General features: G+C 31.7%; 2 protein-coding genes across 2 annotated transcripts; one reads left to right on the top strand and one right to left on the bottom strand.

Moving 5' to 3' along the window:
- The first annotated feature begins 11,680 nt into the window (after positions 1 to 11,680).
- On the top strand, positions 11,681 to 16,155 carry LOC148206733 (wall-associated receptor kinase-like 14). Its single transcript, XM_088104651.1, has 3 exons — positions 11,681 to 12,930; positions 14,197 to 14,283; positions 14,633 to 16,155. Exons 1-3 carry the CDS (start codon positions 12,195 to 12,197, stop codon positions 15,901 to 15,903), a joined length of 2,094 nt encoding a protein of 697 aa, XP_087960777.1. The 5' UTR covers positions 11,681 to 12,194; the 3' UTR covers positions 15,904 to 16,155.
- A 1,015-nt stretch (positions 16,156 to 17,170) lies between these two features.
- On the bottom strand, positions 17,171 to 18,577 carry LOC124830622 (uncharacterized). The gene is made up of 3 exons (XM_047304395.2): positions 18,370 to 18,577; positions 17,956 to 18,159; positions 17,171 to 17,756 (listed from the first exon to the last, which is right to left on the bottom strand). The coding sequence occupies exons 1-3, from the start codon at positions 18,526 to 18,528 to the stop codon at positions 17,709 to 17,711; spliced, it is 411 nt and encodes a 136-aa protein (XP_047160351.1). The 5' UTR covers positions 18,529 to 18,577; the 3' UTR covers positions 17,171 to 17,708.
- Positions 18,578 to 21,578: the final 3,001 nt, after the last annotated feature.

Below are 21,578 nucleotides of genomic sequence, written 5' to 3'. Positions count from 1 at the left end.
TTGTCATAGATTTATAAATATAATTTTTTCATAGATTAAATTTATAAATATGAATTAAGTTAGATATAGTAATTTTTTTCTTATATACACATATTTCATATGAGTAAAATAATAATTAATATAGTAATATTTAAATAATTAATTTTTGTTTGTTCAATTTAAATAGGCTTTGCAGTGTTAAATCACATGTCAAACTGAATCACTCAATTAAAATAATCTAAATTCATCTAAAGATTTCAATGTTAGCTAATTATCAATTTTCTACATTAATTTTTTGTTATATCTTTCCTAAATCAGTTTTCAGACATTATGGAGGAACTTAGTACATGGAACAGTTAAAAAATGATTTTGGAATATATATTTCATAACACAGATTCATACTTCTGATTCACATGTTCAAGAAATGTTAAACAACTTTTATTTATGTATTTAAGAATGATAACAATAGATTTCTTTTTTCAAAACATAAGCTCATATATATATATATATATTGTCAGACCTCATTAAAACGCATCCAAAACCCCTCTGCGCGGACGCCAGGTGTCAATTAACGAGATTCGAAAATCAGATAGTGGAATGCAGGTGTCAGCAGACGAGCGGACGTTCGTTTTAAACAAAACTGATTTTTCTGAAAACCGCCCACGCTCTCTGTATGCACTCATCTTCTCCAAAAATCCTGATCTTTCAAATTCTCCTCCTTCTCTCTAGAAACTTCCCCTTCTCTCTATCAAAACTCACCCTTTCTCTTTTCCGATCATCGTTTAGGCACCGTGGAAGCACTTCCGGCGTCCCAAGCTTCATTTTGAACCGAACAAGTTTCAAGTTTGAACGGGTAAGTGTATCTGTCTTTAGTCGTTCGTCTTCCGCTACATGCAAATCAAGTTCTGGTTGCATGCGGGCATGTAGTCTAAGTTATTTTTGGTTTCATGTTGTTTGGTTTAGTTTGAAGAGTTGTTGATCGTTGAGAGTAGAAAGATTTGTAGTCGGACGAACCAAAACCTACCTTTAGGACGTTCATTCACGTATCGAGGTAAGGGAAGCTTATTTAATTTAATCTGTATGTTTACTGTGTTGTATGAACGTTCGTTGATTTGATGACTGGAAATGAAATATGGCTATGCTATGTTCTGATACATGAAATATATGAAATCTCTATGTTTGGATGTTATGAAATATGAAAGTGATTATAATATGAATGTGGAAAGTTATGAAGTTGTATGTTAAGAAATGAGTTTGAATATATATGAATTTTGAATATGAAATTCCCCTAAGAAAGAGTACGTACGTTACTGAACGGTCCTTAACCGTTCGGTTTTCTAGTGAATTTGGATTTGTAGTGGATTCTTTCATTTGGGAAGAATCCTAGTTGAGGACGAGCGTCTTCACTTCATAATACTGTGCATGAGCGTTCGGTCAAGCACAGTTCGGTATTAACGTTCGGTTATAAATCTAAGTATATATGAAATTGTATATTTTATTGTTCGTAAACACTACTTCAATATTATCGTGCTATGTTATCAAGCCTTTTTATGTTAAGTTTATTGGTGCTCGGTCTTACACCAAGCGCTCGTACTGAGTAGTGCTCGGTCTTACACCAGGCACTCGTTCCATTTCCTTAAGCTAATTTTTTTTAATACGAGCGTTCGTGTAAGCCCTCTAGGGTTCGTTCTCTATAGTGTTCAGTCTTTGACTGACATTTTGATTTCTTGATACTAAACTCAATTAAACACAAGTGTTCGGTTTCTTCCGATGAATCACTCTAAGTACCAATTTTTGAATGCCTTGAAATATCTTTATTCATTGGTTTCACCCTAGAGTCCACATTCTTGGTTTAGTCTTTTAATGTTCTGAGTGAGTTCTCAAGAGTCAGTTCATCTAATTGACTCAACGTTGAAATTGACGTTCGTCTCATTCGTTCTTGGAATATATTATTGTACTCGTTATCTCTCAATTCGGTATCAACCCTTGATATTAATCTAGTTCAAAATTTGAGATATCTTGTGTTCGCTCCACGTGTTCGATCTTGTTCTCACTTAAGGTTGAACGTTCGTTATTTTAAAGTTTATTGGAATCTTTGTACGAGATAGTTAACTGAGATATTTATTAATGAAAGAAGAAGAAAATGTGATTTGGAAATGTTGTGGAATATGAACGAGCGTTCCGGGGAGGAACGACTCATGTATGAATACTGGATTTGGTAAAGTATGACTGTGGGCATGCTAAGCTGGTCGTTCATCCTGATGTTCCGTGAGTACTCGTCTTCACGTAGAGGAGGGTAGGTCATGTGTGGGAACGGTAGGAGGTCATAGTCCTTTACGGGCATGGAAGGAACTAGGGAAAAAAAACAACTTATCCTCTGAGGTTCATTTAGAAATTATGAAAGTGTAGAAAGAAAAACCTGGATTAAGTCTGTCATGAAGCTGAAATGATTAGGATAGAGAAGTCTCTATTTTCTTTTTTTAATGTTGTTCTATGAATCTTTTGAAGGAAGAGGTCATCCAAAATCTGGATAGAGATGTGAAGAGTAAAGAAGGGAAAGCAAGACTTGGATTATTTGTCTAAGGCTATTTTTGCTTAGGCTTTTGCTTTCTGCAATCCCCAAATTTCTTAAGAACCCTCCAAAATTTTGAAAATAACCGTTTTACCCTTCTTGAGAGTGGTTTTCATATTACATATTCTGATAATTTTTTGAAATTTTCAAAATAAGCTTTTTGGAATATAATTTCTAGAATAGGATTTACAAAAACTAAAAGTGTCAAAATGGATTATTTTGCATATTTGATTGAAATTTTCAATCCACTATGAACCTGTTTTTATCCAACTCACAAATTAATAATCCATATACGAGTTAGTCAATTCTTGATATATACTGACCCATAGAAAGATAAATAATAACTTTAGGAAGAATCTATAAAATAATTTTGGTATCCTTACCCACAAAACATACAAAATTAATAAGTGAAACTAAAATAATTATGACATAAATTGAATCAAATTATTTTTGGAAGGCTATTTTTGTTTGCTATCTAAATTAAATTAATTCAGGTTAGACCAACTCATAAGTTTATGAGCTTACCTAAAGTTGACCCGTAGATTTATAGATTTATGGTCTAACACGTCTTATAAAATAATAATTATATTTAAAAAATAAAATTAATATTATTTTTTAACTTTCACGAAAAGAATATATACTTTTAAAGATATTTTCACAAAGGTAAATGATTTATAAAATAAGATTATCTCCAATCGTAGTATGATAAACACAATTTAACACTTTTTTTTGCTTAGATTTGTACAATGATTTTGCTTGAAAATAGTACAACGTTCCTTAGTTATCTCTACATGGAAGGACTCATATTTAAAGGTCTTGAAAATATGATCGTGTTTAAATGGGTGTAGTACTCAAACTTGAGCACACTTCATTTTTGTCACTACTACGATACTGTCCAAAATACATTTTTTATATAAAACTTTTATTTTTACTGCGATATTATCCAAAATACAATATTTATCTTCCATTAAGTACAGTTCATAACTATTAGATATGGCGTAGGAACCTTATAAAGGAAATGAAGACGCAAACAGAGGTAAGGTGATTTGGAGAAGACAGAGAAAAATTGATTATTGAGTATTATGTATGTACAAGTAAAGGAAATTCGTAATTTAACAATAACAAAAGCAAATCCTAAATATACTTTATATTTATCTATTAAAAAAATTAAATAATAAAATCCAAAAAGAAAATAATGTCAAGAGACCCCAAATGAATTTCCAAATAACATTATATCATTTAACCACACACCCAACACATTTGACTACCACTAAGGGCTCCACCAACACTCTTCCATTATTGGAGAATAAAGTAAAAACCTTTTCACGTATAAAAGAGATAAAAGGTAAAATGGTCTTTCTGAAAAATTACAAGGACGTCAAAACATTACTGAAAGTCCACCAAGAAAGACCCTTAAAAGCAAACAGAAAAAGGAAAGAAAAAAAAAACAACGAGACATTGTGACTGACATTTAATGTTGGTGTTCACAAGACATGTGAGTGACATTGAAAAATATTTTTTAATCTAAAAATATTTGTCTTACACAAAACTAAAGTCTTAGTTCTAAGACATTCATCAAGTTACATCAATATATTTTAATTAGGGAGTATCTCATAAACATAGGTCTTAAATTTAAGATGCTTACTAAAACTGTTCTATATCTAAAAGTTAAATTTTTTTAAGGATATTTAGTATAGTAAAAGTTTTAGTCATATTGAAACCGTGTAAAAGCGGTGCTGAAGTAGACCATATCGATGATCCAAGGTTGTTTAAGTAATGTCCTAATGATGATAATATTAAATATTTAGATGAAAGTGTTGAAGGACAAAACATAAATGTTTCATATTAACTTACTTGCTCATCAGTTAAAATTTATAACTTGAGACATGATAACTGACATATTAAGAAGTTGAAGAGATTAAAGGTTGGAAACAATTTTTCTTTAATTATTCGCTGATAACGAATCAACTCAACATCATACCTCTTATCACTTGTCACATGTTAGTAACTAAAAGAAATAATGTAGTGCGTTAAAAAACAAAAACAAAAACTAAAATAAAACCTTGAACAAACCAATAAAAGAAGAGGGAGGAATTGCATTTTACTAATTTTCAAAGACCTGCCTATTTACATATAATTAGTGGAGCATCATCTTTTTCATTGGTCAGAATTTCACATTAATTAAAAATACAACATGTTTCGGTGTACATTTGTCCGGTGTGTCTTTATTGCTCCTGGCTGTCTGGGACGCTGTCTGGGACGCTTGCTCTTCTCCAATTGTTGTTGTTCCTACTCGCCAAAGGAGGGGGAGGTTGCAGATACTCGGACGCTCAAGTCAGATGTGAATTATGGAGCCTTAGCTCTCAAGGGAATGATTATGATACTGCTCTGAAATATTATTCAGGGTCTCTAGAGCATAAAGAGAACGTACCTGGACCTTGGCCCTATTACTGTATTTATAAGCAAAATAAGAAATAACCATCTTACCTAAAAATGTGGTTAGTGGTTTTATAAATATCTTAACCGTTTAAGATATTTTATGTAATAAATATAATATTTAAGATAAAATATCTTACTATATAACACAACATATTCAAAATATAAAAATGAGTTAAATTATTTTTTTAAGATGATATGAGAATATATCTTAAAAGAAATTTATTATTTGTTAAACTTTAAAAAAGAAAAATGAATCTCTTTCAATGTTCTGTACAACGGTGGACTGCAAGTGGTTATGACGATCTGAAAATATCTTTAGCTTATGGGTGCAAGAGAATTCCTAAAAGGCATGTCTACGTGGTTCCTTAATAAATGTGTGAGAATTATAGTGGTTTCAACCAAAGCATTTGGAGGGCAATTTGTAGAGTTTGTATGTGTTTGCATGCAAATAGATATAAATAAATCCACACACACACGTCATGAAGAAGATCCATAAAGAAAAGACAAGAAACAAGTTAAGAGTAATTGACCCGTCACAATTAGAAGGGAGATAACCATATTTTGCTTCATACCTTGAACATGCCATGATTATATTGACAGATGATACCGTGAACTTGCCATGTATGTATATATATATATATATATACATGCCGTGATTGTGGAATGGAGTATTCTAAGTTGTAACAATGCCAAGACGAAAAGGGGCAAATATAAATTGAGAAAGAAAAAACACACAAAGTCAAGGTAAAGTCAACAGGGTGCATCGGTTTGGTGCGTGAGACTCAGTAAAAGGTTGATTTTGGTGGATCAAACAAATAATTATAAACAAAATAATGTAGAGGATCTTATAAATATCAATGTGGATCAACTTTATTCATTTTTATTCACTCTGTATTTGGTTCTTAGAAAATATATTGGACCGATCTGTCCCCAATAAAAATACGAAATAATTTTTTTAATCTGTTTCTCATAAGGAATGAATTGTTTTGTAATTTCATCATTAGTTATAACATGTATTATATGCAAAATTTTAATAACCTTATTTTTATTTAATTTAATTAATAAATTTATTTCTTAAAATAAATAATGTTTATAATTTTATAACTTTTAATTTTTCACTATAAGCTGTTAAAAATTTCATAGCATATGTGTATAATTATATATAAATTAATTGTAATTTATAAAAACTTTTTTTTTTCTCAAAAGAGTTATTAACAAATTCATCTAACACCTACAAAACATCTTAATTCTTTGTTCTCCAACCTTTGGGCTTCGTAAGTCAATGCTTCATTAATATCTTGTTCTTTTTCGGAAAAATAAGTGTTACTTTTCTTGACTTAATTCATCTAAAACTTTTTTTTTCCGAATTGTAACAAGATATAGTTTCTAGAAACTATTATTCAAGAAATAAATTATTTTTAAAAAAAGTTATCCAATGCCATATATGTTATTGATGTTATTCTGGTATTAAATTTGAAATTTTAACTTGATAACCTACCAAAATAATCTTATTAAATATTTACATGTCCGTTTTGTATTTAGAGGTAGACAGTATTCTATTTAAGCTTTTTTTTTTACTGATTTTTATGAAATTAATACTTAAACTTACTATTCTTTTCTTTCTTCAAAAATATTTTTTCAGATATGACTATAACTTTTCCCTATAGCTGGGAACTCAGTCACCCAATTAGATAAATAAAAAATAAATTATAATTATTGTGAGTTTTTAGGTCAATAACTATATTAATATAAAATATATTTCAACAAACTATTTTCATAAATATTTTTAGGAATTAACAAAACGAAATAAGTTTCTTCACAGTATGTAACATACAAGATGAAAACTTACAAAAAGGTGATATAAAAATTTATATAATTTAGTTTATGAGTAATTTGTATTCATAGAAAATTTTATTTAATTTTTGCTATAAAACATGGAAAATTTGATCCAAATATCTATATTGAAACTATAAAGAGAAAATAGTGTGAAGTCTATAAAAACCTGAGAATCCATTTAACTGGTAAAAATGTTCAAGTATTAACAATAATAAGGTATAAAGAAATGGTCACCTAAGAAAAACGAAGCAAGGCTAGAGTGGTAAATTCCAGTTATATAATTATTAGTATTGGTGACATTTTTCTGGACGTCTTAGAAAGGTTTTCCCTCCCCAATTGTGGGGAAAACAGCTTATTTGGTTAAGTGGCATATTATATTGATGATGTGTTAGGTTATCCAATAAAGAATGTTTGTTTTATGTAATCATCAAAATGAATGGTATGTACTAAATTGATTTGGTAATGATATTTATTTATTTATTCATAATTCAAAGTATTATCTACTTACATGGAGTACTAAGTTTGTGATGGAGGCAAACGCAAAGCATTGGGTCCCTCACCACATTTCCCACTCCATTCATCTTGTGTTTTGGTTATATCATTTTATAATTTATTGCTTGACCATCGCCATCACCAATATTTTTCTACATTTTTTCTTTTCTTTTCAAATAAGAAATCATTATCGTGTAATTTGGTGTATGCTAGAGGACGTTTTCCACACACATGACCTGTTCCCCATAATTTTAAAACATGTTAGTCGTAACACCCACATGTATTTATGTTAAGCAAAAGTTCACATATATTAGTATTATACAAGATTTAATAAAGAGTGATACACCATAAAAGGCTTATAGAACATATCGATTCTAAAATATAGATGCATTTAATCAAAACATATATATAATCTAATGAAAGACTTATATGAAAATATAATATTTGTTTAGAATTATCACTAAAATTTGTATCAACATCTGTTATGTTCTAAATACAATCATAACAAAAAATAAAATAATTTTGTATACGGTGAGTTATTTCAAGTGGGTAAGTTACTTAAAATTAGGAATTTATGATTGAATGTAAAATATATACATTAAAGTGTTATTCAACTTAATACATTTTTTATCAAAAGAGTCCTTTCCACACATTATAGATTTATAATCAATCTAAGCACAATTGAACGCTAGATAGATAATATATAAGAGACTAACATCCTTTAAAAAAAAGTCATATTAAATATATAAAACTATCATTTGACCTAATTCAAGACTTTGAAAGAAAAAAAAACTAAAAATCTAAATTGATTTAAGTTCATTACAACTAATATTTATGCATTTATCATGCATTTTAGGCATACAAGAAATTCTTCCTCAACTTTTTATGGTTAGTACAATGTGATTCTAGGAGGGAGATAAATAGAATCTGTAAACATATTACGTTTTGCACAACTGTAAAATAATCAAAGTAAAAGAGTAAAGAAGAGATTGCACACACATATTTATATTGATTTACTTAGACACTAAAACTGCATTCAGTCTCTTAAGCAAGTATAAACATCTTAGGTTTTTTTCTTAATCTTTTCATAATATCAATAACTCTCAAATGAAATAATAATTACAACTCACAAATTTAAAAACTACAATCAAAGCTCATACGAAACTTAATGGAAAGGATTTACTGTGAATAACTACATAATCTAATATTTCTCACAATAAATAAAATTTGACTCTATAATCTCAATGTATATATGAATATTTTGCTTGTTCTTGTTCTATCTTTGTTTAATCATTCATTCATATTCTTCATTTATGCTTTGGTATTTATAATCACATTTAGAATATGACGGTAAATGTATTTTTTTCTCTAAATATTTTTTCTCTACTTCAATATCTTTATCTATAAGAAAAGTCTCGATATACTTATCAAAGTATTTACTCGTGCACTAATTTCATTTTTTTGGCGACTTTATTAACTTGACTCATCTACTTGTTTTGAACTTAATGTTTAATCAATATAAGTTATCTTATCTACTTTGACTTGTTTGATGAAGTTATTTGTTATATTGTGTTGCTAATGTCTTTGACTTGAATCGTTTGGTTAACAATTTTGACTTAGTTATTTTGACTTGTTTGATGAATTTCTTTGAATTGACTCACTCTCTAACTTCTAAAATTCTTTAACTTCTAAACTTATTTTATCCAGTCTTTATTATTTTTTATGAATCTTACTTCAACTCATAAGCATCCGTTAGATAATAAAATGTAATCACAACTTATATTGGGTGGGTAATTAAACAGTGTATGGTCAATAATTCGTCTAATAGGTATTTAGCAATAATGAATAGGTTTATTCCATTATTTATATGAATGTATTATACTTATTTCTTTAACCAATCAATAATTTTATTACTTGAATAATTTAACTAATGTCTTTCAATTTATTATGAATTTTGTTATCATCCAAACTTGTTTTATCATATTAGTGTCTAATGAATTTGTAATGTCTAATTCTAATACTTACTACTCGATATTCTAAATTAAGTTGCTTAAATTATTATATTAAATTATTATATTATTGATTATGTAAGAGAATATGTTATATTGTAGATTCTATCAGTTAATAGTCACAAATATCACTAAAGTCTAGATACATGACTCGATTAATCTAATTTAACAAAATAATACCATACATTAATTTAATAAAATATATCATTTTAGGTTTATACATAAACTTAAACTAATACTATTAACCAATGATATTATATCTACTAATATTATCATATACATACATATTTCTATATACATACAATATATATATATATATATATATATATATATATATATATATATATATATATAATTCATATTATAATTTAATAATATATATTAAAATAATAGTATGTAAAGTGATCATTATTAAATAATTATTAAACATGGTAATTATAATAAAATTGTAGAACATAGAAAGAAATTCGTATACAATTAGAGAATATAAGGTAGTTTTGGAATGGTTAAATATTTGTCCACAATATAACATGAATAAGACAAACGCATGTTTAAATAAATTAAGGGTGTTTTTAAATAAAGATAGTCAATTATCCAGGAGAAAAAATCAATTCTTGTCATTGACTCTTTCAAGATAATTAATTATATTTTAAATATTATTAATTATTTTATTTTGTTTAACTGAAAGATAGTTTAAAAAAATGTAAAACTTCTGAAAGACAATATAAATAATAAATTTATACAAATACTTAAGAAATATCTGTTTTGATATTACCTATTTTGCGATAACCTATGGTCAAAACACCTTCCCCATTTTAAACCATGTATAAGTAAATTTTAGTTTATAAAATAAATTTATTTATTCGGTTTTTCTTTTTATGTGTTTGCAAAAACTAATGGTCACTACTTATACGAATATTTTCTTTTTAAATTACATATAAATAAATTATAGTTTAAGAAAATATATTTATTTATTTATTATTTATTAGAAATGTTTTGCAAAATGGTTATGGAAGAGACTTAGAGTAATTCTTTTTTACCCAACTTTTGTTTTTTCCTTAAATGGGAAGTTGGCCAAACAATTATTTAGAAATATTCTTAAAATAAAAAATGTATGTATTTGGGAAAATATGTAAATTAAGGATTTTTTTATCAGCATAAATTAAGGAGCTTAAAAATAAATGTATTTATTACCTTCTACTCCTAACTCAAGACTGAAAAGATAAAATATGAAATTAGTCTTGGCAAGTCAACACTCTGGTCAATGGTTTATTCGTTTGACATATATATATATATATAAATAAACATCTAAAGATGTTGATTTATTAGTTATTGTTATTCATATATTAATTTTAAATTATTTCTTTAAATTTCCATAATATGAATTTATATTATTTCTATTTTTCTAAATATTTTTCATTCCTTTAAAATATTGATGAACAACAATATATACAACATAAATATTTTATCACTTGGAATTAAATATTGAAATTCTTTGATTGTGGTAATACATATATTATGTGCATATATTAAAATAAAGTTTCATTACTTAAAGAAATTTTATATTTCAAAAATTAAAGGTTTTAAATATCTTAATATAAATTAATACAACGTACGATTAATTATGTGAAAGATGTAAGGAAGTATGCACGAAATCGATTTTCAGATGCTATATAACGTTAATCTGACGTATGATGATGGATTATCTTCTGATGAAAAATCAATTATTTGGAAATTGATAACTTGTGTGAACAATTGGTTCTTTCATATTTCCATACTTTTATTACAAAATTAATACCAGATATATGATATTGACTTATTAATATATTTATGATTGATTTTTTTTTCTGTATATATATAATTATTAATATTATTATTAGTATCTGACATTCAAAACAATAATTTGTGATTGAGGTAAAATGGATTATTCTCAATTCACATAATGATCTTACGTGGCTAAGAATGTTTTTATGGCTGAATAAACAACTATTCTACTTAATAAAGTATATATGAGCTTGTTTATTAAGGTAATTTTTTCCGTAGTAAAAATAGAAAAATAAAAGGAAATCCCAATATATTTGTTTTCAATTTACTCTCACTTATCTAAACAAAAAAATGTCCTAATTATTTTGTATTTCTATGTTTGCTCTTTTTATGGACATTATTTCTTCCACACTTGCCAAAGAAGCATGTGTGTGCATAGGCAAATTGTGAGAAAGAGCAGGGGCTTTTGTGTGGAGAATAAAATAATCAAAGGGTAGATTGGTCATTGAGAAAAGACCCAAAAATGAAGACATGTAGTTTACGTTGGGGTCCCAGGACAAGTGGTCTGAGACGCCACACAACAATTAGAAGAAGCTTCTCTGAAAACTCACTCAATCAAAACGATCTTTTGCCTGTGTTACGCAGTGCGCTGATCTTCTTTCATTCCTTGGTCTCTTTATGCTTCAGAAACGACAACGTTAACTCTTCTACTACTTCTTACATCACATCACACACACCATTAACTTTCAACCTCGATCTTCGAGTGGTTTGGTGAAGAACTCCTGCCTCTGCCACACTCATTAATTTCCCAATTGCCCAGCCCGGAAGCTAAAGGTATGCATATATATCATATCAACGTCACCCTTCATTTTTCTCTCTGTTTTCCATTCCAAACTTCATTCAAACCTTTATTTCCTGTGAGCATTTATTGAGATAGATGGCTGTCCAACCGCATCCTTCACAGGATTTAATTTCCGTTTCTCCAAAGTCAACCGTATATTTAAACGCTTTTCCAACTTCCTCAAAAGCCTAACTCTTTATTACAGCAGAAAGCTGATGATTACACCGTTCCCTCAAATCCAAGTTTCATTTCGCATCCAGAGATGTTCCACCGCAGCACAAAGTTCGCACTGCTTCTCACCATCTTCGTTTTCTGTTCAACCATCGCCCGAACCAGCAGCAACTGCCAGCCCAGTTGCGGACAACATTCCCTAAAATACCCTTTTGGGTTCTGTTCTGACAGCAAAGTCAAACTAAACTGCAGCAGCGACAGTACGAAAGTCAAAATCGGCGAGTTCGAGGTTCAGAATATAACCTCTGATAGCATATTCGTGAGTCTTCCGGTGAAGTGCAACCGCAGCTTGCGAATCATAGACCCTCTTTTCGGCGTCAACTTTGCTCCTACGTTCAACAATAGCTTTCTGTTGCAGGGTTGCAAGTCCAAACAGAATGGCTGCGATACTACCCCATCGAGTTTCGTTGGCGAGCACGGCCCAGTGGAGGGGTGTGATTGGGAAAACAAAAGTGAAAATTTTATTTGCTTCAAGCGGTTGCCGCGTAATAATAGTTCGCGTGAAGATGTGCTCCAGAGTGATTTGAAAGGAATTGGGTGTAGCTTCTTGTTTTCTGCCATTGCTTATGACAAGAGTAAAGGAAAAGAGCTTTCGCTACAATTACAGATGCTTGAGTTGGGGTGGTGGCTCAAAGGGCCCTGTAATTGCTCCAACAATGCATCCTGCACGGTGGTCAAGCTTGCCACAGGAGATCCAGGCTACCGGTGCCGGTGCCATGAAGGTTTCGTAGGCGACGGTTTCAAAGACGGCGATGGCTGCCGGAGTAGTGAGTCTTTTCTCATTCTTATTACAAGTTACTTTGTGGTTTTGTATTCATACCTGTTAAGTCTAGTTTAATTACACTTTCATTCTGGTTAATACATTAATAGTAGTAACAAGGTAAACGGTAAACAGTGTCTAAAGTGTTATTTAAGAAAAACGTTTAAATTGAGAGAGGAGGTATATGTATTGTTTGCTTTTCGTGAAGTAGTTATTGTAATGATGATGATAATGGATGGTGATTATGATTGTTGAATGATGACCAAGTGGTGTTTGACATCTGGTTGCGGCTTTATGCTTTGGGCAACCAGGTTGGTTTAGTTTATAATACTAGTGTAGGATTGTGCATCGGGAATTTCGGGGATGAGGTTTTTTAAGTGGGGGAATCTCTGAAAGATCAGTGTGTGCTTTATCAAGGTTCACAATGGGAATATTTGATTTGTTAGGGGCATGGGCGGTATGTAGATTTAAGCATAAAGTTCAATATTTTGATTATTGTGGACCCATTTGGACCATGATGATATTGATTCTCTTTCTGGGTGTGGGTGTTGGTTTTTGAGTTAATGGGTGATTAGTGACCCAGAATTTCGCAGAGAATATGGAAGAATGGAACTGTTCAATGCTAGGCTTGATATGTTTTTGTTTTGAAGGGTAATCTGCGTAGGAAATAATTCTTCAGAAGTCAACATGCTCTCATGGTACCTTTGGATTATTTATGGATCAAAATGGTAGGTAAAGCACATGTCTGGTAGGATGGATTTGAATTTTTTTTTATTCTATATTATAAGTGGTCAGAGGGGAGAGAGTGGTGCCAAATACATTTATCAAGTGGGGAAGTAGGAAATGAACCTAATATTACATGTAACTTCTTAGTTCAGGACATCACCGACCGACGCTTGTTGCTTATCATTTTTTCTTTTTCCGACACTAGAAGTTGAAGTTGAGTGTGATACGAGTCATTGGAAAACTAAAATTAAGTAAACATCTTCTTTGACGCAATCTATAAGGAATATTATTGAAGGCACGACAGATCCGGTTAGAATTGGTCAGTAGATACACGGATATGAACTCACCGACAGGTTGTAGATATGAATAATGCCATGATATTTAGTTGTTTACTCTATTGTTTTGGTGTCTGAAATAGAATTATGGGTGTAAAAAAATCAGTTGCATCATGCCACAATTCTTGTATTAACTATTTCATTTCATTGGACACTTAAGCTTCTGTGTATTTAATATTGTCGTTTTTCTAATCCCCTTTTTTTCATTTTAGCCTTTTCAGCAGTTCCTCAATGCAAACCTTCAACACTATGGCTTTGCAGATGTAGAAAAGCAATCAAAATCGGTGTCCTTGTTGGAGGTAGAGCCTTACGAAATTCAGCCAATATATGACCCTCTATGTAGTATAGTTCATAGATTTATTTTATTCAATGCTTTCCTGATAAATGGACCTCAGTTTCTTGTTAATAATTAGTTTACCAGTATTGATTATTGACTGCATATCTTTATTAAAAGATACTAAAATAAGCAAAAGTTGGAGAGAACTGAACAAAAAGTAAATCAGCAAGAGTTGGAGAGAACTAAGCACTAACTGGATTTTGTGTTTTTCTTGATTGAATTATTTCTCTATTCCCATTATCCGGATACATAATCGATTCAGTTAAAAACGTGTAGTAGAATCTGAACAAGTGCTGCATTGTTGCTTACAGGGGTGATAATTGTGGCTACCCTGGTGGTTGCTCTGTCTCTTCTATGTTACTTTACTAGGCGTCGTTCCTCTTGGCTGAGAAAACAAGTTACAGTAAAGCGCTTATTACGAGAAGCTGCGGGCGACTCTATTGTTCCTCTATATCCGTACAAAGAAATAGAAAGAGCCACAAGTTTTTTCGATGAAAAACATAGGCTGGGAACTGGGGCATTTGGCACAGTTTATGCTGGACACCTTCACAACGATGAGTGCGTTGCTATAAAAAAGATTAAGTATAGAGACACCAATAGTGTTGACCAAGTCATAAACGAGATCAAGCTCCTTTCTTCAGTGAGTCACCCAAACTTAGTACGCCTCCTAGGTTGCTGCATAGAAGGAGGAGAACAGATACTTGTGTATGAGTATATGCCCAATGGAACACTATCTGAACATTTGCAAAGGGAGAGGGGCGGAATACTTCCATGGACAACAAGACTCACCATTGCTACAGAAACTGCTAATGCTATAGCATATCTCCATTCTGCCATTAACCCTCCGATATATCACAGAGACATAAAATCCAGCAACATACTCTTGGACTACAGTTTTCAATCAAAAGTGGCAGATTTTGGGCTTTCTAGGCTTGGAATGTCAGAAACATCACATATCTCAACCGCCCCACAAGGGACCCCGGGCTATGTTGATCCCCAATACCACCAGAACTTTCACCTTTCTGATAAAAGTGATGTCTACAGTTTTGGAGTGGTTTTGGTAGAGATAATAAGTGCAATGAAAGTGGTTGATTTTTCGCGACCTACAAGTGAAATCAATTTGGCTGCACTTGCAGTTGAAAGGATTAGGAGGGGTTGTCTCGATGATATCATTGATCCCTTCCTTGAGCCACATAGGGATGCTTGGACACTCTATTCTGTTCACAAGGTGGCTGAGCTTGCATTTAGATGCCTTGCTTTTCATAGTGACATGAGGCCTACCATGATTGAAGTGGCTGAGGAGCTTGAAGTTATAAGACGCAGTGAGTGGGAAGCTTTGGAGGAAACCATATGCACAGCTTCATCGGTTGGGTCCGTTTGTTCATCGCCTCGAATAGGAAGAGAGAATTCATTGGTTGGTGTTAGTTTTGAGAGAGTTGCAGGGCAAGGGAGTGAGACATTGATTGTTCCACCCAAGAGTGAAATGTTTTTGCAATCAGTGAAGGAAGTGAAGGACAACTCTCCTGTATCTGTGCATGATGCTTGGCTCAGTGGAACTAGCTCACCTTCAACAAATTGCTAGTTAGTAAATATACTTATTTGGGTGAAATACCCATTATTTGAATGGCAAACGTCATTCAATGGTTTTCTTTTTTCTTTTTCAATTGTAGGATATATAGCCATTTGGATGATGATTGGCATCGAGATTCTTCTTTCTTTCTCTCTGAATCGTACCAACAATGTCCAAGACAATTTAATTATGTTCACCGATCCTATGTACTCAATATACAGAATTAATCTATTCACTATTCTTTGTTCGTTAGAAAGTGACCTACGAAGAGTTATCTTGTAGAATTTGTTGCTGGAATAACCAACAATTGAGCCGGTAACTATCTTGTTTGAATATGTTAAGTCAGTGATGGAATGTTGCTTTTGATATTTGCTAACGGTGCTTCAATAGAAGTTATCCAAGTCAATGACTTAATAAGTGACGTTACACCAAACATGGTTTTCATTGGTGTTTTATATCGTGGTTCCGATTCCTACTGCGCCCCCTTTTGTAGAAAAGTTTAGTAAAGGGAAAGGCTCAGAGTAAGCAATTGACGCTGACTGAAAAGGTATTTTAATCATTACTGCGCCCATTGAAACTCGGTGCCTCCTAAACCAATCTAGTTCTTCCACAGAAAAAACTACTTAAATACACACCAATTTAGTTCTTCGACAAAAAAAAAATTACTGCAACAAATTCAACTTTTAAGTGACTAAATTGCTGTAAATTAGATAGATTGGAGACTAATATAAGATTTTGTTTCAAAAGAAATACTATCCAACAACTCTTCCTCTCTAGTCTTTGATGATATCAGTAGGCCTAACTTTGCATTCAATAGTAGTGTCGGGAATTAATGACAATTTGACATATATTTATGCTATGGGTTTATTCATTCAAACTAAGGTTAATCGTTTAGAACGTAATGGCTCCTTCACGGTTATGTTTTTAACTGTTTGCTGTAATCCCTTATTGAAAGTACCCATAATTTGGGTGGCAAATATAGGAACAAGTAACGAAATTTGCTTTGACATGAAGCGTTCAGATTGTGTAGCATTTGTGTTGTAGGAATAATAAAAATGATAGTTCCATAAAAAGGTTAACCAGTCCCATAAAAAGTATCCCCTGGTGTTGCTATTAGAAATAGTATCGGTTCATGCAATCCTATATATTGATTTTAAGTTCCCAATGATCCCAGTTGTAGCACACTACTTTTATTTCACCTTTTTTAACAAAAACTGCACGATCTTTTGCTGAAAAGAGAGTTACTTTTGCTTTCAAACAGTTCGCTGAAACCAACGTCTTCTTCCAGGTTATGGAAAAGTAACAGATATTTTGATTAATGCGAAAACATAATTTTGTGTTGCAACAAGAAACATTACAACTAGACTTGAACCAGAAGATGGTATCTTACAGAAGAGTGTCCGAGTAAAAGGAATATAGAACCTAACAAAGTTCTGGAAGACGCGCATCTTGTTCAATTCATCAAGCATATTTCGTTTAGGTTTCTTAGTTGTGAGTTGAGTCTGATTTGACACAAGTTGCATGACCAGAGAGTGTGAGAGTGGGAAGCAGAATATAAATTGCTCATGTTCACACATGGTATTATCCACATTCTACATAACAACAAAGCTCGCCCATTTCCTGTTCTCAGATATATGTCAGTGGAATCAAGATAGTAAATTATTGTACACGAAAAGGTCACAAGAAGCACAATAATTAGAGAAATTTTGCAGAAGGCATCGATTGAAGTCATCACTTGTGCAAGCTCACTTTGTCATCAGTTGAAAATGCTGCTCAACTTTGTGCACAGTAGGAGCTAATTCCTCACGTAATTCAAACTAATCTGCATCAAACTCCACCACAGTGGGCTTCCCGTTGTGCTGAGCCTAGAACATACAACACCACAGAAACAATCCCATAAGTCTAAGGACTCCTGATATTCTCACACCCCTTTTTAATTTCATGCACTCACTTTTTATGTTCTATCTATTTTGATAGAAATTACATATCTTGACTAAAATTATTGAATGTCTGTGACATAAAAGACTGAGAAATTCTGAAACGGGGAGCCGTTAGGGAACAAACCTCTTCGGACGGGAATGCATGGGCACAATGATCCTTCGAAGGAACACCAAAGAAGTGAAGCCTTGTAGATAAAAGAAGTCCCATAGCTCCTAGAAAGGAAGCGATGGCGATTTTCTTCTTCAAGTCTTTGCTTGGGAATTTGCGAGGAAAACCTTTTGGGGTACTCGTTCCTTTGCTGTTGTCAAAATCTGCTACAGATTTTTCCTGACATCACACATTTCATTGGAACATCTCATCTCATGTACTTCCTATCTTTAAAATTTTATTTTAGCTTCAAGATCTTATGGGTTTTGCTTTAACCGTGAGACAATAAAAGATTTACATTTTTTTTTATAAATTTGAATATCTACTTCGGTTTCTTTGCAATTTTAAAATTACTTTAATTATATAATAATGAAACAAAATAAAAAATACCGTTGTTGAGGATTTGTCTAGGTTTTGATTTAAGATCTTGACTTGACGGTTCTTGTGACGGTGGAACGGAATTGTTGGAAGGATTGGAAGAGGTTGATGATGTTTTAAGTATGGTGGGAATGTGTGGAGAGTTGGGAGACATACAGAGAAGCGAGACATTGAGAGAGATTAAAGGAAGAACTTAGAAAGGAAAGATCCTGTGGTTACGTATTTGTAGCAGTTGCTGTAGCATGTAGTCAATAACACGGAACTAATGGTGGTAACTTGTACGCTGAGTTTGATTGCAACTGCTGTTTAGATTTCTCTCTATATTTCTGTTGGGGTATGACATAAGCTATATTAAAATAAATCTTCTTTTTCTTTCTTTATTTTTTCTATTAATGATGCATAATCTTTATTTTTGTTTTCCTCTTCATAATTCATTACTTAACTTGCAATTTCTTTCTTTCTTTAATTTCTTTCAACTAGCCTGTTAGTCAGGCTCATTCCCTCCTCAAGGAGTTGAAGATTAAAATAATAGTTATATCAACTTATTAACAGTAAAATCAAAGTACTTGTACAAAAAAATATATATTTTAAACATTCTATAGAGTAGAAACATTTTAATAGAAACTTAAAAATATAAGTATTTATAAAATATAAAAAATTTAATTAAATCTATTATTTATTAGGACCAGACATGCCATGTTTCTTAAACTTCATCAGTCGTAACCACTTTTCCTATCCGAAGAAACCGAACAAAAGTGTTTTTGAAGAATTATCAACTGCAGTCTTACTTGAAAAAAATAAATACTACTAACATGTTTTTCTTTGATGACAAAGCTATCGTCGGCTAAAACATCAAAGTTTTCTTGGATTGTACCACCAAATGGTGAGAGGAATACACACATCACTCTATAAATTCTTTTTATGAAAAGTACATTATTTTATTTTAATTGTCAGTAAATACAAGTTAATTATAATATTATTCTAGCTAAAGATGTTTCGAACTCTTCATTGAGAAACATTCAAAGTGTATCTTCTTGGATAGTAAAAATACTTGGCCAATTTGTTTGTACATATCACATTCTATTTATATTCATTTAGTTTACGGAGGAAATCTCGGTGTATTTCATAGAATTAAACCTCAAACCATAAACCTGAGATTGTGGATAGTTTTGTCATCACATCATTATTCCCAGAAAATACATATTGTCCATGACATTTTATAATTAATGGAAATTTTTTATCCGTAAATATGGTTTATAAAAAACTATAAACAAAAAGAAATTTGTTGATAAAATAATTGTTGATAAACTTTACCGACAGATAAAAACATCTGTTGGTAAGTACGGACAATAATAAATGTTCGTTGGTAAAATGTGTGATTAAATCTTTTTTTTCCTTTTTTATTTTTTTTTATTTCATCATCTTTTACTCTTCGTCATCGGTCCATCATTGTGCCACCACCACTTTAGGTCATTTTCATTCTTTTGATTCTCATCGATTTTTTATTTGTTTTCCTTTTTTCTATTCCTCGTTTAAACCACCTTCTCTAACTCTGACCACCATCGTAACCATCACCTATGTCCTCCATCTATGTGTCACCGACGATGCACTGACATCAGTATCGCAAGTCATTGGCGAGCATTTGCATCATCGACAAACCTCCACATCATTCCTAAGCCACCATCGTCACCCCGACTCTCTCCTCTTCAGCTTGCATCACTAGTGAACCTTCATGTTAACTCCAAGCCACCACCACTAACTAGTACAAAAACATCGTATAACGTCAGTATTTTTTGTCCTTTCATATCGAATTCGAGGTCAACGTCATATCAGGAGACGTTAAATTGACATCAAACATAGAACAATTCGACATTCATATTAAAACAAATTAACGTTGAATTTTGTCAATATTCGACGTTAATCAATTTTTTTTTGTTTTTTAATTAATTGTGAATTTTTTTATAACTCTACAAGATTTGAAAAGCAGACAAACAACAAATTTCAATTTTTGGTATTTTATAAAGTATGAACTATAAACATGTAATGTAGTATCAACAACAACCAACAATAATAAATAACAAATAAATTCAATCAAACAACAACAATAACTAGGTTCAACTAAACAACAATAACAATAAACAAATTCAAAAAAAAAAAACAACAAACAAGCTTTTGCAACGCATATGACTTCAATTTTTGTTACCTGAAACGTCAAAACCGATCAAGGTGGGGTGGGTGAAAACTCCAATCTCAAAAGTGATTCTGTCTATGCAGGGCGTTACTACCTTAATAGCAAGCTGTTGCTGCTATGAGTTTCAGGCATAACTAAGAAAATAGTAGATGTTTACAAGGTGCCAACTTAGTATTTATGTCTCTCTTCTATTCTAGGTTGAGTAAGTCGTTCCACATTCAATTGGTAGAAGCAGAAAACGGAAGTGTAACAGAAAGCATCATGTGTTACAAGGTGTTGTGCCAGAAGTGTGGAAAATATTCCTGGGCTGGGTGTGGCGACCACTTGGCCAGTGTTTACAGAAACATAGGGGAGGGAAACCATTGTATGTGTCGCTCATGGCCTGGCGTTGTCATACCCCGACAACAGCAACAGCAACTGCAACCAACACAATCAACAACTCCACCCCAAGGTATAAGCACGTTTGATTGTTGGAGATACGCGGGTCAAATTATCAAAGGCCTGTTTGGTTACCAGAAAAGCGTCTCACTTTGAACCAACCATATTCAAGTAGCTTCCTCTTTGCTGAACATTTCACGTGGATTATATTTGGATAAAACTTCAATTTACCATGTACTTTCAGTCTTTGTTCTTCATTCATGATTCGAGTCTCCCTAAAAACCGCCACTGAATGTTATAGCCTATCGTTCAAATATGAAACTTCAAATTTACCAGTATCTATAATATTCTGTCAAAGTTTTGCTGTTGTAATCAAAGTTGATCCAAACACTGACGGGTTAAAAAAAATTGTCAACTAATTATATTTAGATCAGTTTACTCCTAGGTGTGGTAGAGAACACCAGTCTTCTTTTCCTTTGGTCAGAGATTCTACGAAAGGAATAATAATAAAGAAAAGGCGAGTTTAATTATAGTGTACTATGTTTTGACAAATTAATCTCAATGTTTATTTCAGTTCATCCTGTCACTTTAATCTGCGATTTCGGTTCAGCTGTCTTATTCATAATACTTGAATGATAGACATTCAGATTAA

Source organism: Vigna umbellata, chromosome 1 (genome assembly GCF_029865625.1).
Source record: "Vigna umbellata cultivar VRB3 chromosome 1, Vumbellata_1.0, whole genome shotgun sequence".
Lineage (NCBI taxonomy): Eukaryota > Viridiplantae > Streptophyta > Magnoliopsida > Fabales > Fabaceae > Vigna > Vigna umbellata.
Note: the sequence above shows the minus strand (reverse complement) of the source record. Positions and strands in the feature narration are given on the sequence as shown.